We start from the raw sequence: 27,988 nt of genomic DNA, 5'->3' as shown, positions 1-27,988 counted from the left end.
ATTGATTAAGCTCCAGGCTTTATTCGGATATCACTGGCCCTTTATAATACTGACTTCCCTTTCCTGTTCCAGGATCCCCTCCCGGAACCCATACCACATAACATTTAGTTGTCATGTCTCCATAGGCTCCAATGGCTAGTGTCAGTTTCTCAGATTTCCTTGTTTTTCATACTCTTGCCAGTTTGAAGAGTACTGATCAGATATTTTGTAGTAAGTTCCTCAGTTTGGGTTTTTCTGAAGTTTTCTCATGACCAGACTGGGGTCATGGGTTTGGGGGAAGAAGACCACAGAGGGGAAGAGCCTTCTCACCCCGTCCTATCAGGGGACATGCTCTCCACCTGCCTTTCTGCTGGTGATGTTGACTTGATCACTTGGCCAAGGTGGCATCCGCCAGGTTTCTCCACTGTCAAGTCACTATTTTTCCCCTTTCCTCACTCTGCTCTTTGGATGCGAGACACTCAGTCCAGCCCACACTCAAGCGTTTAAGCCCCCCAAGCCTCATTTATTTGAGAATCTTCTATGCCACACACTTCACACTGATGCTTCACTTAACCCCCAAACCTATCACTGTCCCTCTGGGAGAGGTCTCGGTGATCTCTAAATTTAGCGGCGTTTAAAGTTGCAAAGGATCAGGATCATTTAGTCAAACTCTTTATTACCCCTTTTCCAGATGAGGAAACTGAGGCTCAGAGAGGGAGGTGATTCACTTATGGTCACACCACAATTAGAAGGAAGATGGCCTCAGGGCACTGGGCCAGGGCAGCGATCTGGAAGGATGTCCCAGCCAGAGTAAACGCTCAGTAGGCGTTTATGGGTAGATGAGGTGGACGTATGTGGAATGAATGATAAGGACTTCTGTATGTGATAAGATTTCTCTGTGGACAATGTAGACAGCCATGCAGGACACCTGCCACCTCCCAGTTACTTGCACAACCGGGGGAAGCAGGAATGGGTGATGCCAAAGGGCAGACAACCCCACACTCCCCTGCTGTGAGCCTTAAATGCACCCCAGGCTGGCCATACAACAGCAAGACTGGAGGAAGCCAGATTTGTGGTTTCAGGTGGCTACAAATGACCTCCCAAGGGGTCAGTTAGGAACTAGGGCCCCCATAGTGAGCAGACACATCACATCCTGCAGATGAGAGAGTGAAGTGGTAGGGCAATTTATTAGTACATACCAGGGCATGAAACATGTTAGTGGTTTTTGCCCTGGTCCCTGCAGGGAGGCCACAGATGGGCCATGGAGTCGGATAGATCCTGGACAGAACACAGGTTGTGTTCTTTGGCGAGTCACCTGATCACTCTGAGTCTCAGTTTTCCCGTCTATAAAATGAGAGTGGATATGAGAAATGTTTCTTTTTTTTTAACGGTGAAATTAATGGTATTAAAGTGTAGACTGGCTAGCAATATTGTGCAGGCATCTCTAATGCACCCAGAAGCCTCTACCCTCCAGGAGCACCGCAGGATCTAGTTCTGTGTCCACAGGACTTTCAGGATTCTGTTGCCTGATGTGACCAGAAGGGAAGCTGAATCCTGAATCCTGAATCCTGCCGTCAGAATCCTGTTGTATCAGACTCAAGTCGACCTTTCATGGGAGTGCTTCCCAGTGCCTGAGATGCCAGAGGGCTGGGACCCGCACAGCCCGGACCATGTACTTGCTTTGGCACCTGCTTGCCGATGGCATAATCTGTCTGCACCTCGCATTCATCGGGGAGCCAGCTGGCAAGGTGAGCTTGCAGAGGAGGAGCCCATAGCCCTCACTACCACTAATGATTGGCCTCTACGCAGAGCCACCAGACAGATTCTAGTGATTTGAACTGACCAGCTGGGCTCAGTCAGTTTACAGACCGCTCATAGAATCATGAGGGTTAAATGAGATAATCCACAGAAAGTGTGTCGTGTGGTTCCTGCACAAATGAACATTCCTCCTAGAAGTCTATCCTAAGATAGACAATCAGAGATGCTGGGGAAAAAATGTGTATGTGAGTGGCTTAGAGTGTGGATCCTGGAGTCAGTGACCTGGGTTCGAATCCTACCACAGAATCACTCACTCTCGGGCAAGTTTCTTCATCTTCTGAAGAAGCCTCATTTCTCATCTGTACCAGTATCTGTAATAATAGTAGCCATCTCACAGGGTTGTCATGAGGGTTAGATGAGTTAATACATGTAGACTGCTTAGAACGATGCATAGTAAATGCTCAGTAAATGTGAGCCAGCATTAATTGTTCCATCACAACTGGTATGTGGGACAGCTTAAATGGCTGACAATAAGGGATAAGTTAAATCTTACAGTGCATCCATGTGATGGAAGGTTATGAGGTCTTTAAATTGTCTATAGAGTTTAATGACAAGGGACTATTAAGTGAAAAGGTCTATAACGTGTTATAATATAGTATGATTTCACTTCATTAAAAATATACACTCAAAGGAAAATGCTAGAAGGCAATAGGCCAAAATGCTGAGAAGGTGAACATGCAACGGTGGAATTTAATGACTTTAATCTTTATATTTCTGAAACTGCGTGTGGTGGGTGTGGTCGGCAGAATAAGGGCCCCCCAACGATGTCCATGTCCTAATCTTTGGAATCTGGAAATATGTTGCCTTACACGGCAAAAGGGACTTTGCAGATGTGATTAAGGATCTCGAGTTAGGAGATTATTCTGGATTATCCAGGTGGGCCCAAAGTAATCACAAGGCCTTAGCCATGAAAGAGGGATGCAGGAGTCAGGGTCGGGAGAAGAAGATGTGACAAAGAGGCTCAGAGGTCAGAGTGATTCACTGCTGGCTGTGAAGATGGAGGAAGGGGCCGTGAACCAAGGAGTGTGGGCCGCCTCTAGAAGCTGGAAAGGCAAAGAACGGAGTCTCCCCTAGAGCCATCAGAAGGAACGCAGCCCTGCTGACACCTTGATTTTTGCTGCACGAGGCCCATTTCACACTCTGACTTCCAGAACTCTAAGATAATAAACTGCAGTAATAGGAAACTAACACAGTGGGTATGTATTTTATAATCACACATACACAAAAGAAAAAGCTGCCTATTTTTTTTTTTTTAAAAAAAGGGCAGAGTTGTGGGTGGACTAGCTTCATTTCCACACATGGGCTGTGTGCATCTGCCGGTGCAGACAGGAGCCGCCCAGGTTCAAGATGGTAAACACGATGAGGGGAAGCTTGTAAAATTTCTTTATAAAGTTGAAAGCCAGAGAATTCAAAACACTATACCGAAAGTCTCATTGTTTTTGAACTTTATCTGGTTCCTTATTTTATTGTTTTTAAGACCACTGTCGACTAAATGAAAATATTTGTGAAAAGTAACTTAGTTACCTTTGAACAACTGTACTTGTAAAAAACAACCTTGAAAGGATTTAAAGTTGATCCCGTATTTTCAGCTCAGAGAATGCTTTTTCCTCTTCACGTGGTCAGATCGTCAGATCCTCGGTGTCGATTGGAGGATGGGTCCCATGTTTGCCCACTGGCCGGGCCCAGGCATCTGGTAGAAAGTGGCAGAACCACAAGCTTCTTGTTCATGGTTTGCTCTCAGGAGGTCTGCACATGCTCCTCTTTCAGGCAGAGAGCCCCAGACTCCCATGTGGCTCCATGGCGGGCACCTTCCTGTCACTCAAAGTCACGGCCTCATAGAGGTGTCCCCTGACCACTGATCTAAAGTGGCCCTCCACTCATCACTTCAAACTTGCTCCAGGCAGTTCCATCTCGCCGGTAATTATCTTATTTATTTGCACCTCTGCTGGCTGCCTCCCCAGTCCCCATCTAGACCACGAGCTCCCAAGGCCAGGGCCCCTGTGTCTGGCCACAGGAGATGCTCCATCCACGGTAGCTAACAAAGGAAGGAAGGCCCGGTTACTGCTGGGATGTGGCTCCACACCAGGCTGGGTGCCCAGGAAGCCTTGGGGGGATGTGGGGGGCCACCTTCCTAGCAGCTGTACCTTCCTGGTGCTGCCGAGAGACAGCGGGGCTGCGGGTGGGGCTGAAGCTCAGGCTGGAATCCCGTCCTTCCTGCCATGGCCTTGGGAAGTGGACCCGTTGGGGGTGCTGCCTGGGAGGGTAAGGTTTGCCTCCAGCTTGAGAATAGTTATAAACACACTGATAGTAAAAGTAATGCTACAACTGGCCCCACTGATTGAGCACACACGCGTGCTGAGCACTGCGCTCATTTTACGCACACACTGAGGCTTTGCAGCGATCTGTTCTGCCCATTTGACAGATGAGGAAACTGAGACTCAGAAAGGACCAGTGACCCCCCCCCCCCCAACAAGTGTCCTCAGAGAGTGGGCATCCAGGCCCAGATTCACATTCCGGCCAGCTGGCCCCACAGCCAGGCCGTTGGACCACAGGCGCCGTCTCAGGCAGCTGCAGACGTGAGCCGCCCCCAGCGCACAAGGGCAGCGCTGGGCCTCACCTCCCTCCTCAGGCCAGGCTGGACCCAGGGCCATAGGGTGACCCTGGGGGGCCGAGGAGGCAAAGGTGAGGAGAGGCCACCAGCTGCACTCCTGCGACCTCAGCCTGGGCCCCTCCCCTCCTCCTCCACACAGGGAGGGACTCTGAAGCACAGTGGGAATCACTGCCTGGCTTCCAGCTCGGCTGCAAATAGTTCTGTGTGGGAGGAGGGAGAAGAGAGCCAGCACGTCCCCGCCCGCCCCCCGCCAGGGCCCCTCTGCTGGTCCCAGGGCCACTTACCCCTCCCCTTGTGCTGGGCAGAGAAGAAAGGATGTCCTTGCAGTGCAGCCTGGGCCAGGCACCGCACCTCATCAGGGTCATGTGAGCATGCCCAACAGCCCTGTGAGGGGAAGTGTCACCCCCACTTTGAGACTGGAGCTGGAGGCCCTTCTCCACTGGAGGTGACGTGGCCAGGCAGGGCTGGGATTCCAGCCAGATCTGTGTGACCCACAGCCCAGTGGTCACCAGGAAACCCTATTGTCCTCAGTGGGTCAGGGGTTAACCAGCAGCAGATGGGGAGGCAGGGAGGGCCATGGAGGCTGTGGGCAGCCCAGATGGCCAGCTGGAGCTCCTGACTCCAGATGGACCTGCAGAAGGTGCCCCACAACCTGCCTGCCACCTCCCCGTAGCCAGCCCCACTTGGGGCCTGACCTCCAGGAGGAGTCCTGATGCAGCCTGGCCCGGAGGCCTCACGCGGTGGCCCTGTGGGGTGGCGTCCTCTTCCTGGCACCCTACAACCCCTACTGCCAAGTCAGGTCTCAGCCTGGAAGGCAGGCTGGGCAGGGGTGCCTGTCCCCATAGGACCCTGAGACCCAGAGAGGGACAGAGACTCAGTCAGGGTCACCCCCAGGCAGGCGCAGAGCTGGAATGGGTCTCCCAGGGTATGGCCTTGAGGAAGGGGCCTCAGCCTGGCCCCCAAAACCCTTCAGGAGGAGCCCATGCCTGTCTGAGACATTCACAGGATGTCCTTCTCCTGGTCCCATCCGGCCGTGGCGGGGGCGGGGGCAGCAGGAAATGAGTTGATCATGAGTGTGGGAAGAAGGCTGGTGGCGAGAGCGGTGGCAGCTCTGAGGGTCAGCCTTCTGGGGACGAGCCCTTCTGCTTGTGTTGGGGGGCGTGGGGTCTTCGCAGCCCAGCACGGCCCGCCCGCTGACTGTGTCCCCCGAGACGGGACCTGAGCAAGGTCTCAGGGGCTTGCGGTCAAGTGTGAGGATGCTTGGGAGTAGGCAGGAAGGCATACGGACAGGAAGCAGAGAGGGGCGGGGAGGGAGGCAGAGGTGCAGGGAGAGAGAACAGCCGCTCGCAGAGGAGGCAGCCGCAGCCACCATGCGGCCACCTTGCACAAGGCCTGAGGGCACTAGTCACTATTCTACAACAAGATTCGTGCCCCTAATTAGACAACGTCCCCCCTGCTGGCCATGAGAAGTATCCGGGAGGGAAGAGCAGGAAGGAGACAGGTGGAAAGCAGGAAAGAGGGAGCCAAGCAGTGAGGGGGCTCCCTGTGGGGGAGGTGAGCCGTACTGCTGGGAGGCTGGTTGGTGTTGAAGAGGGAGATGGCAGGGCACAGAGGAGCCCATCCCGCCTTGGAATTCCCTTCTGCTGCCCCCATGCCTTCCACACGGCTGTGCTGGTGGGAGCTGGGCTGGGGCCATGGCTGGGCTGGGGCCATGGCTGCGGTGGGGGTGAGAGGCTGCCCGAGGTGCCCGGCATGGACAGGGTGGAGGGTGGACATCTCCAGGGAAGTGGGGAGGGTGCCTGGCTGAGGGCGTGACTTCTGTGGGCAGATGGGATGGGGCATCCCAGGATGACCGTGTGACCACAAAGATCTGAGTGACCGTCTGGAGGAGTCTGGGGGCTGTGGCACATGGTTACAGACACGGACACACGCATGCCCTCTCTTAGGCCTGAAGACAGGTAAGGGGCACAGGGGACGGGAGGCCTTCGTTCCCATGCCTAACCCTGTCCCCAAGATCCTTCTCCCCTGGGAGGCGGGGCTGGCTGTCTTTAAAGAAGGGCCTCCTCTCTCCCATCGCCTTCTTCTCCTTCCCTCCCTGGTCCACCCGCCCTCCAATTCTCCTCAAATTCCCCTCATCTCCTCCCCACCCTCCCCCTCAGCTTGCTTTCCAGCTTAATGAGGAACGGGAGCTTTGGGAGGAGGACCCCCAAGGTCCACTGGCACAGGGCCCAGGTGCTCTACCCACAAGAACACCTGGGCTCCTACCTGAGGCAGCCCGTCGCCTCTCAGGGGCTCGAGGACACGGCCCCAGCAGTTACCAGCTCTCCTGCCTTATCAACTTGCCCCTCTGCAAACACTCCTGAATCCATTCCAACCTGGCTTTACCCCACCACTCTGTCCAAACAGCTTGTCTTAGTCAGCTGGGGCTGCCATAAAAAATACCACAGACTGGGGGGCTTCAACAACAGAAATTTATTTTCACACAGTTATGGAGGCTGGAAGGCCAAGATGAAGATTCCAGCTGATCCAGGTTCTGGTGAGAGCTCTCTTTCTCTTTTTTGTCCATGGCCATCTTCTGGCTGTGTGCTCACATGGTGGAGACAGCAAGCTCTGGTGTCTCTTCTTATAAGGACGTTAATCCTATGGGATCAGGGCCCCACCCTCATGACCTCATTTAACCTTAACTACTTCCTTAGGGGCTCCATCTCCAAACGCAGACACACTGGGGGTTAGGACTTCAACACATGAATTGAGGGGGAGCACAATTCAATCCGCGGCACAGCTCTTGTCAAGGTCATCACTGACTCCACAAACCCAAGGGTCAATTCTTGGGCCTGCCCTGCTGGACCTCTGGGGCAGTGAACACAGCCAACCACCCTTTCCTCCTTGAAATTCGGTCTTCGCTCGGCCTGTGAGACTCCACTCTCTGGCTCCTCCTCCTCCCTCACAGCTGCTCCCTCCCAAAGAGGGACATTCTTTGCTGGTCCCTCTTCATTTTCCCAACCTGTAAACCTTGCCATGTCCTGAACTCAGCCCTGACGTTTCCCCTTTCTGTCTCTATTCATTCCTGATGTGGCCCCATCACAGCCCATGGCTTTCAATTCCCCGTTCACGCTTCCCACATTCACTCCCTCATCTTGGACTCTCCCTGTGCTCCAGCCCCATGTAGCCAGCTGCTTCCCACTTGGAGGCTTCGTGGGCATCTTATTCCCAACCTGCCTACAAAGAAACTTCTGCTCCCCTAACGCCCCAACCTCACCAACCTGCTCTTCCGTGGTCGACAACTCCAGCCTTCCGGTAGCTCAGAACAAAACCTTGCCGGCATCCCTGACTTCTCTCTTTCCCTCACAGTCCGGATTTGATGTGTGAGCAAATCCTCTCAGCTCTGTCTTCAGAGCACTCACAATCCAACCACTTCTCGCTGCTCCGTCTCCTTCCACTTGGTCTAACCACCATTGTTGCTCATCTGGAGGGCCAGCCTCCTGACAGCCTCCAGCTTCCCCCTGTGGTCGGCTGAACAATGCCCCTCCCGGCCCTGCAAAGAGGTCCACATGAGGGCCGGCCCTGTGGCTTGGTGGTTAAGTGCGCGTGCTGCGATGCTGGTGGCCCGGGTTCGGATCCCGGGTGCGCATCGAGGCACCACTTCTCCGTTCATCCTGAGGCCGAGTCCCGCATACAGCAACTAGAAGGATGTGCAGCTACGACACACAACTATCCACTGGGGCTTTGGGGGGAAAAAATAAAATAAATAAAATCTTTAAAAAAAAAAAAAAGAGGTCCACATGATAATCCCTGTAACCTGTGAGTGTGTTACTTTATATAGCAAAAGAGACTTTGCAGAAGTGATTAAATTAAGGAACTTGAGATGCCGGGAGCTTATCCTGGATTATTCGGGTGGGCTCAATTTAATCACAAGGGTCTTTACGAGAGGGAGGCAAGAAAGTCAGAAGGCAGAGGTGATGTAACAATAGAAGCAGAGAGAAAAAGAGTGATGTGATGCGGGGCCTCAAACCAAAGAATGCGGGCAGTCTCTAGAAGCTGGAAAAAACAAGAAACGGATTTTCTTCTAGAGCGTCCAGAAGGAACATAGCCCTGCCAACACCTTGATTTTAGACTTCTGACCTCCAAAACTGTAAGAGAATAAATTTGTGTTGTTTTAAGTCACTAAGTTTGTGGTAATTTGTTACAGTAGCCACAGGAAGCTAATACACACCCTTAACATGGCCCATGAGACCCTACGTGATCTGGACCCTGTTAAACCTCTCTGACTCATCTTCTGGCTCCTCTCATCCTTTACCACCCTGACTGTCCCCTTCCCACCTCTGAGCCTTGGCACCTGCTGTTCCTGCTGCCTGGGACGCCCTTCCCCAACAGATCCACCCGGCTTACTCCAGCCAAATGTCACCTTATCAGAGGCTTCTCCGACCACCTTCTAAAAAATCGCAGCCTAACACTCCCTAGGCCCTGTACCCTGCTTCTTCTTCCTCCATACACATATCACCATGTATATATGGCACGAATTCCATGTTATACATTTGTCTATTTCCTTCCATAAAAGTGTAAGCCCCATTCACACACACCGCTTACCCTCAGTGCCCGGAATAAGCGTCTGGTGTTGTAAGCTCTCAACAGATATCTGGATGAATGAATGAATTTTACAGATGGGGACTAAGACCAGGGAGGGGGAATGAATCAGCCACGGCCTCTCCACTCCTCACCGTCCCCAACCACTTCAGCTGGGCAGCGCTGCGCACCTTTCAAGGTTTTACCCCTCAGGCCCGGGTCTCAACCCCGGTTCTGCCAGGCAGTTTCCATGTGACTCAGGCAGGCGTCTTACCCACTCAGCTTCTGCTCTTTCGTCTGTTAATGAATGAGTGAATGACTTCATTCATTCAGCAGGGCCCTTAGTTGGAAACTTGCTCAGCAGGCTAGGGGACTAGGAGGGAGGCTGGAGCAGTGAGGGAGTGGGAAGAAGGAGGAGAGGCCGGCCAGATCCAGGCAGCAGGGCCTCGGGAGTAGGGAGCCCGGTTGCGGGGAAGAGCTGGGGAGACCTGGAGGGGGTTTAGAGGGCGGAGCCTGTCCTAATCCTCACCTGGAAGAGGACACACAGGGTGTCAGAGGATGGGCTACAGGGAGAAGGGAAAAGCAGGAACACTGCCGGTGGTCCAGCGAGAGGAGGGGGAGAGGTGGAGAGATGGAGATGTGATTTGGGTAGAAATGACAGGATGTACTGGAAGGCAGAAGGCGTGGGCGGGACGGAGTTTAGGAAGAGCTCCCACACGGGGAGTAATGAGGACGCTGGCGCTTCCCTGCCTTTCCCAGGCCCCTTTCAGGCGTTAACTGATAGAAACTCCACTTGCTCTAAGCAAAACGTAAATGTATCGGCTCATGATGGAAAAGTCTAGAGCTCCAGTACTCCAGCGGTGACCCCGGGACCCAGTCCTCTATCTCCTCACTCTCTTCTTCTGAGTCAGCATCCTCAGGCAGACTGTCCCACACAGCGCCAAATGGCCACCAGCAGCCCCAGGTTGGCACAAACCCGACAGAAAGAGGCTTTTTTCTAATATTTCTACATAGTCCCAGGGGAGCCTTTCATTGGCCAACATTAGGCCACATGCCCAAATCTGAACGAGTCAGTGAAATCAGGGGCTGCAGAGCTCTGGCTGCCCAGGCCAGGCCCGTGTGTCTGTCCTTGAGCCATGTGGATGGAGAGTGGAGGAGGGGGTTCTCCCAAGGGAGACAGATGCCATGAAGGGGATAGATGACGGGCAGGCAGACAGGAGCCATTGCCAGCGCCCCTACACAGGCTGATGCGCACAGGATTTTCTGAGGCAAGGGCTTGGCACAGAGCCAGCCTGGGAGATAGTGGCTGGTATGGTGCCTGGACCATTATTCTGGGGTGGCCCCGGCCTCCTGATGCTGGGCCTGGGCTGGCCCTAGGTGGGCCTCTCCCTGCACTCCTGCATAGGATGGCAGGGCTGCGCCCTGATCCTCCAGTCAGGGCAAGCTGCCACTCCGCTGAGCACCTGCCCTTTCCTGCCAGTGTCTCATGTTGTCAATTCCATGATTTATGACCACGCAGAGCCCCAGATGCCTCCTGGCATGGTCAGTGCTGAGGTTGGGGTGCCTGCCTGCTCTGCCCACAGTGGGCTCCTGACTGTGGTCTCTCTCCAGACCTCAACTGCCCCCTTGCCTGCCTGCCCAGGGAGTCAGGGAGGTTGTGCCCAGCTTGGGTGGGGTTCTTGAGACTTTAGGACCCTTTAGCTCAGGCCCTCCACATTTCCTCAGATCCTGGCAAGGTGGGGCTGCCCCACAGTTGTTCAGCCAAGCAGCTCTGGGAATTGGAGAGGCCTGCTCAGGTTCTTTCTGTCTTGGTCTTCGCTATCCACTCTGTTGGATTCAGTCTCCAGCTTCACATGTGGCCCCAACACCTCTACACCCTCCCCTCATGGTGGCAGGAGGGCTGCTGCAGTTCCAGCCTCATATCTCAGGTTTAAGTCCAGCAGGAAAGAGTGGGAACCTTTCCTTGCAGCTCCCACTCTGATTGGACCACTTCAGGTCACATGCTCATTCCTAATCCTCTGTGGTCACTGAAGGCCAGATATTGATTGGCCAGGCCTGAGTCATGTGCTCCAATCCCAGACAACATGGGGAGAGTTGGGAAGGGTGAATTCCCACACTAGGGCAGAGCCTCCAACTGCTGAGGGCCCCCAGGTGCAGACAGCTCCCCACCCCAGGAACTGAGCCTTAAGCTCTCTCAGATCTGTGGGCTTTCACGAAAGACACAGGCCACGGGTCCGTTTAAAAATCATTTTATTATTAACATCATCTTCCCATTTAGCCAAGTGTCTGTCATGTATAAGGAATGTCGGTAAATATTCCATTTGAAGCTTCTTTGTACATATTTCCATCGATAAATAAACTCTGAATTCACATAAAAAAGTTAAACTTAAATAACTCATATTTCCTTCTCTTGTAACAGGCATATATTGGTAAAATATAAATATTCTTGGACTCAGGCTTTGTTCTAAGTGAGGACAGTAATTCATCACATAGTACAATTACTGACAACAAAACCAAGAAATTGTCAGCTGGTGTCCTGGCTTGGACTAGTATGAGGTGGGAAACGGAAAGTTCACATTTGGTTTCTGGGCCAAGGGTGGGGCGGGAGTGGTGATGGGGAGGAGAGAACAGTTTTCTTTACAGCTCTGATAAAAATAATCTGTTCTGCCACTGAATTTTAACTTTGAATATATTCTTCTACATTTGTTGATTAAGTCCATAATCATTTTACTTAAAACTCAGATGTCAACTAACAAAATATGGCACATAATCCATTTTGAACAATGTCAGTAGATTCAGAAACTATCATTGGGCTGGCAAAACAACAACAGAAATACACACGTGGGGAGCGATGATTCAGGGGTTGTTTGGTTAGTTCACTGTGGTCGATCGCACAGTCACCCAGGGCCTCGGTATGGCAGACTCGTCCCCTCGGGCCACCCCAGGCAGGGTCTCCTTGGCCTGAGCGGCAATGGGGCTGGTGGGTGCCTGCTCAGAGCACTCGAGGGATGATGGTGAAGGGCACCGCCGGGCTGCTGGCCTCCAGCTCCAAGGCCGTCAGGAAACACTCGGTGGCCGCTGCGTCATTGCCCTGAGCTTGGAGGACCTCACCCAGCCCGTTCCAGACCTCGTGGGCTGTTGAGTTCACCTGCACCGCATCCCGGAGGATCTTCTCTGCCAGACTGTAGCGGCCCAGCTGATGAAGGATCAGGGCCTGCAGGCACGGGAGAGACAGATAGACAGACCGTCAGAGAGACTCTACAGCTCTGGGCTCCTATCTGTCCGTGAGTTTCAGCAAGGTCCTTGGAGGTAGGTGTGTATCCCCATTGGCTGGGCACACGGTAAGTTCAAGTTCTACCTGCACTTGGGCAATGGTCAAAATAGTTGCTTGAACCATATGAAGTTGCCCACAATCAGCCAGTTTTGAATGATAAAAATGGCAGTTTAAAATGGTTCATCTGAGGGCCGGCCCCGTGGCTTGGTGGTTAAGTGAGCGCGCTCCGCTGCTGGCGACCCGAGTTCGGATCCCGGGCTCCCACCGGCACGCTGCTTCTCCGGCCATGCTGAGGCCGCGTCCCACATACAGCAACTAGAAGGATGTGCAGCTATGACACACAACTATCTACTGGGGCTTTGGGGGAAAAAATAAATAAATAAAATCTTTAAAAAAAAAAAAAAAAAAAAAAAAAAAAAAAGGTTCATCTGAATACTTAACACCCAGCAATGAACCAATTGGAATGGCCACGGTCTGTACTGATGCACGGTCATCCTGCATGTACCAGCAGACACCTGCCTGCATGGAAGGGTGTCTGTCATCTTTTTTCTTTAACCTACAGAAATGTCATTTGTGGCATTACTATCTTAACGATTAGAACAGAATTTTTTTAAATTGCTCACAGCCCCCTACCCTAACCAAACCCCTGATCTCATGGTCCCTTGCTCACCCCAGGCTCGGCCAGGGCACAGCTGTCATTTTACACAGTGTTAATCAGGGTGTATGTGTTGGTCCCCAACTATTAGATCATAATCATGTTTCCAAGTCGTGCAACTCCACAACTGATGTGTTTGCACTCTTTCATCCAACAGACATACCTTCATTTACCCAAGCTCTTCCTCACGGGGAGAGATTTAGGTCACACCCAATCTCCTTGCTACTATAAATCACGCTGTAATGACATCTTTCCAGATAGCGCCCCTTCACTCTTTTAGATCAGTGGATTTCAAATCCTTTTTACAGCCTCGGAAACCTTTGGGTAAATGGAATCTTACTGAGAACACCCACATATTGTGGGAATAAACAGACAAAAAGGAACTGCTTGGGGGCCGGCCTGGTGGCATAGCAGTTAAGTTTGCGAACTCCGCTTCAGCGGCCCGGGGTTCGCCAGTTCGGATCTCGGGCACAGACCTACGCACCGCTTGTCAAGCCATGCTGTGGCGGCGTCACGTATAAAATAGAGGAAGATGTTAGTCCAGGGCCAGTCTTCCTCAGCAAAAACAAGAGGAGGACTGGCAACAATGTTAGCTCAGGGCTAATCTTCCTAAAAAAAAAGGAACTGCTTGGTGTAGGGGAGGGGAGGGGTCCAGAGTCTGTCACCAGCTCCTCACAGGGGCCCTGGACGAGGCTCTATGGGACCAGCTTGACAACCATTTGGAGATGCTTCTTTTAGGGCACATTTCCCCAAAGTGGTTTATTGGGTTGGAGGATATGACTCTTTTTAGGGTTCTCCAAATATTTTGCAAATTATATCCCTAATGAGTCGTGTCACTTTTTTGGCCATTTACAGAGTTTCAGTGGTCGGTCCCCCATCCCCCCACTCTCATTACTCTTTATTTTTGCTAATTACCCAAGCGCAGAATGTCCCGCCTTACTGAAACCTGCGTTTCTTTCACAACAGTAGACGTTAAATATTTCCCATGCCTCTGTTTCCGAGACTTTTAGAAGACAGATATTCATCTGCTATCATAATTGTCTAGTTTGTTGTTGACTTCTGAGGTTTTTCTCTTTGAACAGAAGTTTTTAGTTTTCTTAGTTGAATTTCTTAAGTTGAATTTGTTGATCTTGGATTTTTTTGTTGTTGTTGCTTCAAAGCTTAGAAACTTACCCTTTCAAAGAACTGACACATTCAATGTCATTTAATGTGACCTGACTTTCCTTACGTAGCTGTCCACTTTACCTTGGCGATAGGAATCTAAGTGGATTTCCCCGACTTTGCTAATGCTCCCTTCCCCTCACTCCTGCGAGGCGCTGCCTTTGTCATATAGTGAATCATTACATGAAACTGGGGCCGTCTACAATTTCGCAGGGAGCCATAATACCTCTCTTTGCATCAGGACGTATTGTGTTGATTTCTGTTACTCCACATCATGTTTCAACAGGTGGGATTAGAGCCTTTCCACACTGCTCTTTGCTTTCAGTCTATTTGCGGACAGTCTTTCCCTGTACTATTCCAGATGAATTTAAAGATCATTCCGTTCGTTCCCTTTGGGAGGTGACCTGTACTGCATTAAGTCTCCAGGTGTGCGTGGAGAAGCCTGACATCTCTACAGTGTTTAGTCTTCCCACCCAGGAATGTGGCACCATCAGATCTCATCCCAGATCTCCCAGGAAAGCCTGCACTTCCTTCTTGTGGCTCATGCACAGCACTGATGAGGCATCCCGTGTTCTCAAGCCTGAGCTTCACCAGGGGGCAAGGGGAGGGGCCATCTGAGGGCTTGACAAGCAGCCTGACTTCTGATCGGCGCCTGCACCTATGAGCACCTAGTGCAGGAGCTGTGAAGCCGACCCGGGAGGAGCTCATGGCCAGTGGGGCGACGGCCAAGGAGACGCTGTGGAGTGTGTGAGGCTCTGGAGGGGTCCTCGCCACACCCCCAGCTCTGGGAGGGGGAGGCAGTTCAGGGAGCCTTCCTGAGCAAGGAGGTGGAGGAGGCCCCAGGCAGACAGAGGCTGCCCTCCCCCGGCCAGGGCACAGCAGGCTTCAAAGTCAGCTCTACCCTCTCTCAGAGGACAGCTGAAAGGAAACAGCATCCATTTCCTTTCTTATCAACACTTAGACATGCCTTAACAATGTCCATGCTGGAGTCCCTGGGTAGGACCAGGTCCTAGATTGGACCTGCCAGAGCTGAGGGCTCCCAGGAGGTGGCCAGGGCCAGGCAGACGGGCGGCTCCCTCCTTGAAGCTTTAGAAGGAGACAGGTGGCCGGAAGTCAGTGCTCGCAATTAGGATTCCACCTTGGCTTCTGAAATTTGCTCTCCTCAGACTGCAAGGCCTTGCCTGTTCTCCAGGTGAACTGCTGGGTTTCGGCGGCCTTCCCAAGGCTGGTCAGGGTCAGGTTCTCAGCGACCACCAGCGGAAGTCTCCCAGCCCTACCTGTCCACACACAAGGCCACCGCAGAGAACCATTTCCCAGGCCTCACAGGGTTTTCTCCTCAGCTCTCTCCCCCCAGCTCCCACACTCCATCCACTGGGGGTAAGGGAACTATGTGCTGAGAACAGGGGCAAATATCCAGCACGGACCCAGGCTTCCCGGCAGGGTGAATACTAATAGTAAGAATAGCAGCAAGCACTTTCACTGTGTTTATGACACACCAGGCACTGTTCTAGGTGCTTATATTAGTTCATTTGATTCACCTGGGGACCCCCAGAGCCATTTCACAAGGGCATGGCCAGGACACACACGCATCTGGTGCAAGGCCTGCTTTCATTGCTGTAAAGCAAGAGCCCACAGCTGCGGAGCACCTATTACCAGGTGGAGAAATAGCCCCATGTACCAGGTATTCCCACTCCATTTTGCAGGGGGTAAACTGTGGCTCCTAGAGGCTATGTCTCGTGTCCCCAAGCATAAGCTAGCTACTGCAGAGTGGGCTAGAACCCGCATCCCCTAACTCCCAGGGCCTGCCTGAAATCCATCCGGATGGGGTGTGCAGTCCAGGGTGGGCGTGGTGAGTAATCACATCCATCTCAGGGTGGTGCTCTTCCCACTCTGGTCTCCTTTAGAGAAAATCTGACAGCTTGACACCCTCATTTCCCAGCCTTGAAGGTCAGGCGGGAAGAACGGGAGGCCGCTTTCGCAGGTTGTGTTCGACAGTATGTAGGGCTCATGAGTTCCTGCCTCCTTCCTTCTACGGGAGGTTATCAGCCTGAGCTCACTCAAGAACACTCTGATTTACTCAACAGAAATGAGAGTAGGGAGGGGGTCCGTGTAGTGGCAGCGAGCAGCAGCGTGGAAAGATTACAAAAGGAGCCCCATCACGTTCCTTCAAGGCATGACTTGCTCAGTACATCAAAATTACTGAATACAAACCACCTTTCTCCAAGTGGCTCTACCAGGCAGGGAGACACACACCGCATGTGTTTGGCAAATGGGTGATGAGGGACGAGCCACCTGGTAAGACAGAAAGAGGCATCCTTGGTTACTTGGCTACAGGTGGAGGATAGAATTTAGGCCCCACTAGGCTCTGCTGCTGTCGAACTAGCTGCTGTTTCCTTCCTCTACGTGGAGTGTCTTCTCCCCATTAGGCACTGTGCTAGACTTGTGTACTAGGTTCATCTCGTATTACTGTCCATTTAGATACAAGGAGACAAGGTTCAGAAAGGTCTTGCATGAGGTCACAGGGCCAATGAGTACAGAGCAGCAGGCCAGCCCAGGTCTGCCTGAGGCCAAAGCCCCGTTCTCCCCACCACGTCTTCCCACTCACTTGCTGCTGCCTCTGTCGGTTTCCAAGAGGAGCCCAGAGCCCCTCAGGCACTAACCCAGTTACATCTGTGCAACAGCAAACGGGCATCTGCCTCGCTGTGTCTCCCTCTCACTTCTCCAACCACCAGGCTGGTTCTCCCTTTCTCTTCTCTGACCACTGGTTGCTGACTGTTGCTCCTTCCCACGGTTATGGCTGGGAGACTGCTCCTCTCCAGGGCACAGCTTTTCTCCAGCTCGGGCCTGCTGTTGGGGAGCATCCTATACATTCACTCAAGGACCAGTTACCTTTGGTGACCCACAGACTGGCTGTGATCTTGAGGCTGGGGATGGCTGCACGTGCCAAAGGACTGGGGGGTCCTGTTTAGCCAGAAAGTGGACCAATGAGATGTGGAGACACAGGAGGATGAGGGCCTTGGCCCAGTGAGACGTGGAGGTCACTGCTCTCAGCAGCAGTGACCTGCCCCACCCTGCTGGAGTGGAGACAAGGACACTAGTCCTTTTGCTGGGAATTTTGTTTGGAAAGTGGCAGGCTGCTGAATCTGGGTGTAGCCTACCATGGGGGCTCCAGGGTAGACGGCAGGGGCAAGTCTACCCGCCCCCAAACACCCGCAGAGAACCAGCCAATGGCCTAATCTGACCCATTGCCCTCAGGGCTGGGCAGCTAAGAGCCTTTGTGGTTCTCTGGTGTTTTGGGGTTCTTGTGGGCTTGGAAATTTCCAGCCTATACCAGACTTATATTCCTAATGCAGGAACAGGCTGCCATTTCCAGATGACCTTGAAGCTTCCTGAGCAATCTGTTTAGTGAAATTAATTCCTAAAGCTGGAGCTGCTCAGGGAGATACCACAGACTTGCCAGGGGCTGCCAGCTCAGGCTTGGCGAGGGAATGAAAAATCGGCCTCTCTCCAGTGCCCCAGTGAGCCAAGAGCAGCTCAGAAACCAGTCACCCAAGGGGATCGACCAGAACAAGCTTCGGCTGGGGTCTGAGCCACTGCTGGGTACCAGCGTCGCTGGCAGGTTGGCCAGAGGTAGGCTGGGACCTGGGCATGCCTGGCCATCAGGACTGACACCACCTGAGCCCCCCTGTGCTGTGAGAGGCCTTCCCTGGCTTTAATGTGCTCTTATGCCCTAGAACCCTGACATCCTTTCCAATTCTACGGGCCCTGCTTCCTCGCTTCTCCAAAGACCAGATGCCTAACTCCTGAGGCTGGCATTTACCTGTTCTCACCACCAGCTGGGCCCGACTTTCTACCAGTACAGACCTCTTGGTTCAGCCAGGCTGGTCTGACAGCCCCTGCATTTCTGCAGGATACAGCCCCCAGCCTCCTTCCACCGCCCTAACCCTAGTCAGTCCCGGCCTGGCCCCTCCCCCTGGAGCTCGAGTCCATCTGCCCAAAGCCCTGACCACCCTCATTCCCTCAAGAGCCCAGGCCACACTGCCCACTACAGGCAGCGCTACCCAGAGGCACACGGCTCCCGCTCGCAGCCCTCAGGCTGGCAGGAGACAGATTTCCATGACTGACATATTTCATTACAATAACCTGCCCTCCCCCCATATCAAAATCAACCAAAACCCACGGAGTGATTGCCCAGATCCCAGCCATGTGCTGGGGACACAGACGTGGGCAAGACTCAGGCCTGCTCTCAAGGAGCTCGGGGCCGAGTGAAAATCATAACACGACTGAGCAGTTCCTCTGTGCCAGGTGCCAGGCTACGCCTCGGCAGGCAAGATCCTGTTTAACCCTCTCACTCTACGAGTTGGTGCTGTTGCGGATACTGTTGGATAGACAATTAGACCTGCCTAAGACCCTTCCTCGGGTAGTGAGTGGCAGAGCTGAGGTGTGAATTCGTGCATCCGTGCTCTTAACACTAGGCCCTCCTTCCTTCTCTTGGAGAGGATGCCCAAACAGGCTTCCACCTTCCCCTACCCTGGTGTTTCTGGAGCCACTGTAGCTTAGGAGCCAGCTGGCCTTCCAAGAGGAGGGGAATCGCAGAGGAGGTAACTTATTAGTCCCTCTCTTGAGACACAAATGAAGACAGCCTCCTAAGCTTGTAATTATTATAATCAGGTGTTTTGTACAAATAAGATCTTGGTGGCGCACCAAATTGGAAATAAGGGATTAAATTAAACCCATTATTTCAAATGAGACAAAGTAGACCTGGCTAGGTTGAGGACAATTAGCATCTTCCTCACTCATGTCTTTTGTGTGCGTGTGTTTAGCCCCAGAACTAAACACCCTGCCACGTGCTGTGAGGACCTGTGCGGGCTCTAGTGTCCAAGGCTTCCTGCTGCAGCCCTGGCTCCGGGGAGCACACGAAGCCTGGCTCAGGCCAATAGCAAGGCTGCAGGACAAAAGCCCTTTTGGAAGATTTTAGACATTCCCATGGTGCTCTCCCAGGTGCCAAGTCAGCCCCTCGCTGGGCTCAAGGGCATGTTGCGGACCACTGCTTGTCCCTCTAGGAGTACAGGTACTGGGAGACAAGGGCCCTGCAAGAAAGCATTCTTCCAGCTACAAAGAAGTCACGCAGCTCAGCTCTGGTTGGGGGTCAAGCAATCGCTCTCTCTCTCACTACGTGGCTGTTGCTTTTTCCTACACATAATGCTTTGGAAATCAAACATTCGGCAGCAGGATGGAGATGAACAACTCCCTTGTACTTTCCATGCCGGGGCCTAGCTGCTGCTGCAGACTCCACCCTGCGGGCCCTGCTCTCGGCTGCTCTGAGCCAGCCTGGGATTCGCAGAGGCTGCGCGTTCTCACCGAGGCCAGGGTTGGGGAGGAAGTCTGGTGTCAGGGGTGGAACTGGAGCACCTAAAGATCCTTCTGTCCCATCTAGGGTCAGATGCTCCACCATCACACCACTGCAGGGGGCTGGGGGTGGGGGGTTTTAGGGCAGCTTTGTCAGGAGGCTCCTCCAAAAATACAAATGAACCTGGGAGGACAAATGCATGGACCCACCAGGCTCTACTAATATTTTGTGTGCAAGGGATTATAACCAACGTACTGTGTATTTTACTGATTGCAAAATACTTTCATAACTGTCCTGTGAGTAGGTACTACATTAACCCACGTGGCTCATCTCCATCTCTGCTCCCCTACTAGGCTTTGCTCTGAGTGCCTGGAGGGCAGAGACTGGGTGAGCTGTGGTCATCTCTGCACCCTTAGGCCTGACGCCATGCAGTCGGGTGGTAATCAGGGCAGAATGAATGAATGAGCAGACACCAAATATCTAAGAAACAAGAATAACGTTTAAAGCCACCATTGTCTGAGTCCAGGTCTATCCAGCCCAGAGCCCGTGTTCCTGCCCACCGCTGCATGCCTCGGAGAGGGTGAAGGACTTTCCCAGCACCCATGAGCTAGGGGCCTCATACAGGAGGAGGATGGGGGGCTGATGACCGGATCCGCAGCCTTTGCCAGGGCCTGGTCTGTGCCTGAGCTGCTTGGGCCATTCGAGCCAAACTGGCACCGCCAAGGCTTTTGGACAAAGCTACATTAAGCCCCCTGTGGTGGGACATCTGCTGTCAGGACACTGGGAGTGTCATGGCCACTAAAGGAAAGCCTGTCTCCCCAGCTCATCACCCTCCGGGACAATGACAGAGCTACCGAGCTGGCTGCGGCCTGAGCTGTGGCAGTGCTGGCCAGAGATGGCACGCCAGGGGCTCAGGACCCAGGTCATGTGTTAGTGGGGCCCTCCAGGTGCAGGAGAAAGGCTTTGCGCTCTCAGAGAAGGGAGAGACTGGGTTTGAATCTTAGCTCTACCATTGACTTGGACAACTTCCTCTGGGTCTCAGATGCTTTATCTGTATAATCGCTACAGACACGAACTCACAGGAGAGTCGTGAGGCCTAAAAGAGACACAGTTTGTAAAGGGCTCAGCAGAGTAAACCTTTGGTAAATGGCTGCCATCATCAATATTAAGATTATGATCATTATCATTACTATTAATGAACGAGGGGAGGGGAGGTCTCTCTGAGGGATGGGAGCAGCCCCATGGGAGAATGTGCATTGTTCCCACCAGAGTCCAATGTGTGGCTACAGTCTCCCCTCAGGCTATTTGCTCAGATCTGACACTGCTCCCCAAGAAAATCCCAGAACCTACCTAAAGACTCTCTGGTCCGACTTACTCAAGGACATGACCCCACTGGACACAGAGCAGGACAAGATCCCTGAGGGTGCTGGGAGGAGAGGGCCTGGTGTGGAGCCTGGCAGGTGCTAAGTGCCCCAGGTTCTAGACCCCGAGCACAGTGTTCCAACACTGCCCTCAACCCCAGCTGCTTTCTGCCTATCCTGCCAGGGGCTCTGTGCATGGCAGAGTAAGAGCTTTCTGGAAGCCTACCAGGCCCCCAAGAGTGGCTTCCATAACCTGGTGGGGAACAGGCACCCCTGTGAGTTCCTGCCCCTCCCCAGAAGCTGTAGTCTGCATCAGCCGAAACATAAGCATCAAATGAGAGAAACCAGCACACTCAAATCACCGCTTCTTTTCGGGTATTTGCATTCTCCTTCCTGAGGATACAATCGGCCAGAGAGAAAGAAGTGGGGTGGCAGTGATGCTGTTCTCAAAAATGTTTTTCTTCTAAATGAGAATATAAATAGACCGCAAACCAGTGCTACTCTGAGAAGACCACAGGAGACACGGCTTTGAAAGGGTCTCCTTGGAGCATTCATGGGAGCGCAGAGCCTCGGGCTGCCCCCTGCCTCCCTTCCTCCAAGCGGCCCTTTCTTCTCTGGCAAGTATCAAAGGCACTGTCAGTTCTGAGCACAAGCGTTTTGTGGGTGCAGCTGAGGGGGCAGCCCCGAGCCCCGCCCTGCTTTCCAACAATGCCTTGAAAAGGAACTGAAAACATACTGCATGGATGGGGGTGGTGCCCGGCTCCTCTACCTGGATTCCAGCAGCTCTGGGTCAGGCCTGGTCTATACTGGGCTCTGTTTTGTGTTTCAATTCTGTTTGTTTTGGGTGCTTAGAAATTGCACCGGCTTGCCAGGGGGCCGAGTGTGCGTCCTGGCCAACAATGCTAGCCTGGAAGGCCTGCCTAACCAGGCCAGGAGCCCCAGAGGAGCCAGATCCTAGGTGTCCTGGCTGACGCCGAGGGCATCTGCAGCCCTAACCCCTTGCACGTCTTTGCCCCCAGAGCTGCAGAGTGGGGTGGGGATCCCACACTGTAACTCACCCTTCACCAGGTCAGTCAAGAGGCAGTCAAGGGATGCCCTGCAGAAGGACCCTCTGGGAGTCGGCGCGACTCCATTTTCCTCTCAGCAGGTCAGAAGTTTTCGGGACGGACTGGTGTGGGGCTGGTCTTTTCATTTTGGTCATTTTACTCAATTTTGAGCCAGTGTCCCCCAAGGCCAGCATTAGCTGTTCCTGATCACACAGCTGTCCTAAGCCACAGAGACAGCAGGGCTTACATGTGGTAGCCGCAGCCATCACCTGGTGTTCTCCAAGTCCCATCCACCCCATCCCCTGCCCTCAGGTGGGGACAGAACATTCATGAGGTCACTTAACCTTCAGAGCAACAAAGGGCTCTGTTCTGGGGACCTGGACTGAAGAACACGAAGAGGCTGAGGGGCAGAGGAGAGGAGGGAAGACGCTGGCTGGGTGGCTCCTGGGCAAGGGCCATTTACTGAACATGCTATGCTGAGGCCCATCTGACAAAGGTCGGCTGGGATTAAGGAGCTCTGGAGGAGGCGCGCGGGAGCCAGGCTCCCATGGTAGCCGGCTTTTCTCCATCTCCGATGGGGTTAGACACAGACATTACAGAAGAAGCTCCTTGCATCCTTGCGGCCAGGCTGGCCTGGGGGAGGGAGGGGGCAGTGGTCTGGGCACTAACCAGACCCCCTTGGAGGCTTTCTCTCAGTGTGTGCTGTGAATTGGAGCTGAGTATTCCAGAAAAGAGGAGACCCCCAGTGACGACCAGACATGGGCCCGAGAAGCTGCCTGCACCTTTGTTCACTCAGGATATCTGATGACTGCAGGAGGCTACACTCTCATGGGGCTCCTTTTCCAGGTCAAATGTTTTATTTGAAGAAACGTGCCTTCCGAGGACTAGGCCTTTCTAGCATTGAACTCAACTCAGAAGGAAACAAAACTCAATTTTTCAAAAATCTCTTATTTTTCTAAGCCAGTGGCCAACCAGCTATGGAAGCAGAAATCCTCAGGGTTGGGAGGGGAGCTTGGGCCTCTGCTCTGTGATGTACAGGACCCTGCTGCAGTCCCTGGCAGGTAGCCTCCCACTCTTGCTTGCACCCTCCAGTGACGGGGAGCTCACCACTTCCCTGGGCAGCCCACACCATTAGTGGGCAGTCTGAACTGTTGGTTAAAAATGTGGAGCCCTAATTATAGCCTTTTTATCTAATTCCCACTCTTTGATGTTGGCTGAGTCCTCTGGAGTTATGCGGAAAAGTCCCTCCCCTTTCTACCTGATAGCCCTTCATGATCTGAAGAAAGCTTCCAGAACACACACACACACACACACACACACTCACTCCAGGGCTTTAGAGGAAGGGTAAATTCAGGCCCCCCACCCTACTTCCCCACCTCACTGAATTCTGCTGCTTAAGGCAGCACCTGGAAGGAGACCTCACTGTGGGTTCAGAAGAAATCATTAAGCCCCAGGAAAATGTGAATGTGGCTTTTTCTTTTTTTTTAAGCATCTGACTGGCAGAATCTTTCAAAGCTGCTTTCTTCCAGGATGGTTTGGAATATTCTGGAGAAGTTTATTCTGCAACGAGCTGTCAGGCAGTAAACACCAGCAGCGAGGATGGGGACAGTCTGGCCATAAGCCAAGGGGCCTGTCCAGCCTCGAGTGGATTTCACACAGACTCGGGCCCCTTGGCCCCAAATGTCCCCTGGCCTAATTTCTTTGCAACTGGGTGCTTCAGCATCAGTGCCGAAATATCCACAGGCTGTGGTGGCTTTTAGAGGATAGTCGCTGGGGATGGGTGGGACATTCAGGGGAGGGACCACAGCCACAGACCACAGTCTGGCGGTAGCTTCCAAGCACCAGACCCACAGTTTGCCCGCTCTCTGCAGCAGGTGCCCAGAGGGTGGTCAGGGATGGTAGAGAAGGGCACGTGAGCACTCCCGAAAGGGCCAGCCTTCTAATTTTATAGGCGGAAAAGGGGCCCTGAGCGGGCAAGCACTCTGCCAAGATCACAGCGGGCAGCTGAGGAACATCCTGGTTCCCAGGTTCCCAGGCTGGGGCTTTTTAACTATGCTACAACCAAAGCTGTTTCTAGTTCTTTCCTCCCTTCCACAAACTTTTCACTGAGCACCTGTGCATGTTCCGGCACCGGCGCAGGGCACTCAGTGGCACAGGCTGTCACCGGGCCATGCTCCCTGCCCTCTCTGGCCTGGAGGGGCTGGTTTGCTGTGGGTCCCGCCCCAGACTGAGCTCCTGGAGCCGGGCAAGGCTGTCCTGCACGTGTGGAGACCCAGCGCCTGGAGCAGAGCAAGGCCTGTTGGAAGGAAGATAGGGGGGACATTCCCAAAGAGATAACAAGATGCTCCCACCGTTTTTTTTAAACAAATAAGGGTGAAGCTCAGAGTCGGGGTGACTGGCTCATGGACATGCAGCTACAGAGGAGGAGCTACCACCCCAAATCGGGTCCAATGCCTCTGCCTGATTACACCTAAATGGTCTGGGGCAGGCACCTATCTCCCGGGCAGCTGCTTCTGGGAGGGGCCTCAGAAATGACGGAGAAATGAGGAAACAGCCCTGGAGAGGCAAGTACTTGGCTCAGCTGGAGGCCAAGCTGGGTCTCAGAACCCAGGTTTCCTGAGGACTCTGCTCTATGTCTGGCTACCAGGATCTCTAGAGAGGGTGTCAGGCATTTAGGGGACCAAGAGACACATTCCCAGAGGCCTTCTCTGGATCAGCTGGCTCTGGACCCCATGGCTCACGGCTGGGCTGCCCAGAGAGCAATCCTCCCTGGGGGAGAAGTTCTAGAGACTTCCCCGTTCGGCTCTGTCAGCCTGCCTGGGCACTGCAGGCCCTTCCTCCATGTGGTGGCTGCCAGACTCCAGAGGGGCCAAGACCACCCAAACTCAGGTGACCACCAGAGGACCAAGCTAGAGAGGGGCTGATGGGCTTGCCCACATCTGAGTGACATGAAGAATGCCCACCCTACCCAGCACCCTCTCATGGGGGCCGGGGGGGTTACCTACACAGCAGGCCCCTCACAGTCTGGATTCGGCCACACGGAGCAGGACAGGACGGGGGCAGCCCCGCTCCCTTCCCTGTGACCCCCCGCCCCGCCCCGCCCCGCCCAGCAGCATTCTGGCTGCTGTGCTCATCTTATAGCAAACCCCCACCTGTAATCGTTGCTGGAAGAGGAGATCATCTAGGTAACTAGTCAAACTCCTAATCAGAGAAGGGCCCTGTGCCCTCAGCAGCCTCACCTGGCCCAACTACACCCCGCTGTCTAGAGCTCAGAGTCCCTCTACTCGCCCTTTGGAATCAATGGTGTGCTGATTTTGCCAGTCAGGAGAGAGAAAAGGAGACTGACTTTAACAACGGAAGGATGACGTCACCTCCACATCAGTCTGTCTGAGCTCCTCTCTGACTGGAGACTAAGGAGGCGTCTGCTTCCTCCTGGAATAACAGCACGAAGGCTGGCTGGGAGCTGCCCCCACCCCAGCCCTGGGATTGAAGTACTTTCATCGGTATCCCCATGCCTGGGCGCCCCCAGCTGCTGCAGGCAGGCTCCTTGGCGACCAGGCGGGGAGGGTGATGGGGAGCCCTGTACCTGGGGTTGGGAGAGCTCCCCTCCAGCTGCAGCCTGAGGCAAGGCATGCATAAACTCAAGGAGCAAGCGCACACGCAGGAACACCGGCATGAGCACCTCAGAGCTCTGCACGGCGCAGTGACCTAACTGAAGAACCGTCAGAACCAAAGGGTCTGCCTCTGCGCCACTCAGGCTGGGCGGGCCGTGGCCAGGGGTGGAGGGGGACAGGAGGCAGCCTTGGGGTCCCCCATCCTCCTTACTCTGAAGCCTGACATAGTTCTTGGTAATATTCCAGATGAATCTCTAGCCTCCGGTCCCCCAACTTGCCATTTAAACCACGCGCCGTTGTTGTTGCGATGAGTATTAGCTCGAGGCTCGGTGTGAACAGGAATATCAGCTCCCAGCTCCCAGGAGAGAGAAAGCTGCAGTTTGGCCCTGGGGCTCAGGGACCTGCCACACCCCAGCCAGCGTTTTCTGTGGCGCTAACACAGCTCCCCTTGCTCGTACTTTTCCATCGGTAATGGGCAAGAGAATCCTGTTGACTTACTTATACACCTCCCTGGTTAACTTATTTATTTATTTTTATCTACTGTCCCCAACAACCAGTCAGGCACAGGGTGGCCTGGAAGTCACCGCTTCCCCATGGCCCGTGTTACCCACGCAGTGGAAAGTTTGGTGCTAATCACCCCCCAGAGGCCGAGGCCCAGCCTCCCACCCTCAGGGGAGGCTGCTGCTGCCCTGGGTGTGTTTGGAAAGATGGCGTTCCACCCCAGGCCTATGCGGCCCAGCCAGAGATGTGAGGGCCTCTGGGAAGCTCTGAGTGAACTGGGCCCTGCTTCAGGCCCAGTCTTCCCCTGGGACCCTGGGACCCCAGCTTCCACCAGTGAGACTAGTGGCCCAGGCAGATGCCTAGCTCCCCCACAAGCTGGTGGGGACAGGGATGGAAGTGGGGGGAGACACACGACCCCAGAACTCTGGTGGGAGAAGTGGAGGTTCTCCACGGTCAGACAAACAATTCACACGTGACCACTGCAGAGCTGAGCTGAGGGGCTTTCTGGGAGAAGCTGACAGTAGGAGAGTCCTGGAAACCCAGGCCCCACTTCCCAATGCCCCTGACAGACCCTCATAGGGACTCTGTTTCTATCTGTCCTCAGATGGCGCCGGGGGGTGTGTGTCATGCCTTTGATTGGGGGTCACTGTACTTGGGTCTGACCATTTATCACCAAACACTGAAAGCAAAGCCTATCCCTAGTTATTTCCACCGAGACGTCCTGTCCCTCCCTGGGGCAGGAGGACAGGGCTGGGAGATGTCGTGCTGGTGGGGGGCACGCCCTCTCAGGCCTGCTCTGTGGTCTACCACCTGCTGTCCAACTCAGACAGAACCTTCTCTCTCAGCCTCACTTTACCAACCTAGGAAATGAAGGGGTGGAGTAGATTATCCCAGATGAAAATTCTGGGGTTGGAAAAATCTGTCCAACAAGTATTTTTTGGAGCACCTACTTCACAGCCAGTGTGTATCTGTTCTTTCAGGACTTAAACTTTAACTGGAGGAACGAGCAGAAAACACCACAGGGCAGCCTCTCTTTCCTGCGGTCTGCGGGGTGGAATGCCCACAGCATGCCAGGAAGGGGCCAAGGGCAGCAGCTGAAGCGGCTGGGAAGGGCTTTCTGGAGGAGGAAAGGCCTGGTGCAGTGCTGTCCTCCAGCAGCAAAGCTGGCCACAAACAGGACAGCGGCCCTGGAACCACGCTCCCCTCTATGTGCGGTGGCGCATGCAGGAGAGAGAGGAGCGGGCTCTGCTCTGGATCCTCAGTGTGTGTGGCGTGTGAGCCAGCCGAGCTGAGCGGGGCCCTGCGGGTCACTGAGCAGTGCAGCGTGGCTTTCTCTCTGACTCTTTAAAGGCAGCCTGTGGCTGGAGACACTTTGGCCCAGTGTGGAATAGTGACAAAAGACGGACTCGCTGGGAGTACTGGAAGACTCTGGGACTTATGGGAAACTCTGGAAAGCTCAAAAAAGCCAATAGTGCAGAGGAGGAGAACTTCCAGAGATAACTCAGGCTCCTGGAAGCAGAGGCCATGGAGACTCATCTCCGTATCCCCAGCCACCTGTGTGGACACTCAGTAAATGCTTGTGGACAGCATGGCAGTCCTGGTCCCTGGCACACGCTTGGTATACTGTGGGCACTCAACAGATGACTGTGGAATGGGTGTCATCCCCCAGCTCTGCGCCAGTCACCCACGCCCGTCCAGACAGAGTCCACCATGAGAAGGGTGTGGAAACCTCACTCGGTCTCTGTGCCAACTTGCACCTCTGGGTGCAGCGGAGCAGTGCTCCCGGCAGGCTGACCCAGGAGTGGAGAGGGTGCTGTCTGGGTAGTGGGATGATGGGTGCACTCCTCAGCCAGGACGGCCAGCAGGGCACCCAGACCCCATCCCTGAAGGCCGCCATGGGAGGCAGGCTCCATCCGATTTCATGGAGAATGCCAGCTACATAAGCAGCCGCCAGGATGACACAAAGCCAGAGCACTCCCATAGTCCGAGTTTTCCGCAGGCTCTGCTGGGGGGCTGCCCACTCCAGGCCCACCCCAGGCAGTGCTTGGTGCCACA

General features: G+C 53.9%; 1 protein-coding gene across 3 annotated transcripts in view; it reads right to left on the bottom strand.

Moving 5' to 3' along the window:
- Window positions 1-11,204: 11,204 nt before the first annotated feature.
- Window positions 11,205-27,988, bottom strand: part of TTC7B (tetratricopeptide repeat domain 7B) — a 248,951-nt gene continuing 232,167 nt past the window's right edge. For 2 of the 3 annotated variants that reach the window (XM_087448059.1, XM_087448054.1), the window contains one exon: window positions 11,205-12,185. In XM_087448059.1, the coding sequence (XP_087304185.1) occupies window positions 11,964-12,185 (222 nt within the window). In that variant the 3' untranslated portion in view covers window positions 11,205-11,963. Of the gene's footprint in view, window positions 12,186-16,242; window positions 16,354-27,988 lie in introns of those variants that run through there. The other variant, XM_087448057.1, reaches the window with a different exon arrangement.

The sequence above is a fragment of the Ceratotherium simum genome, chromosome 24 (assembly GCF_057802395.1).
Source record: "Ceratotherium simum simum isolate JZ-2026a chromosome 24, ASM5780239v1, whole genome shotgun sequence".
NCBI lineage: Eukaryota > Metazoa > Chordata > Mammalia > Perissodactyla > Rhinocerotidae > Ceratotherium > Ceratotherium simum.
The sequence above is the reverse complement of the archived record's forward strand: the minus strand, read 5'-3'. Positions and strand labels throughout refer to the sequence as shown.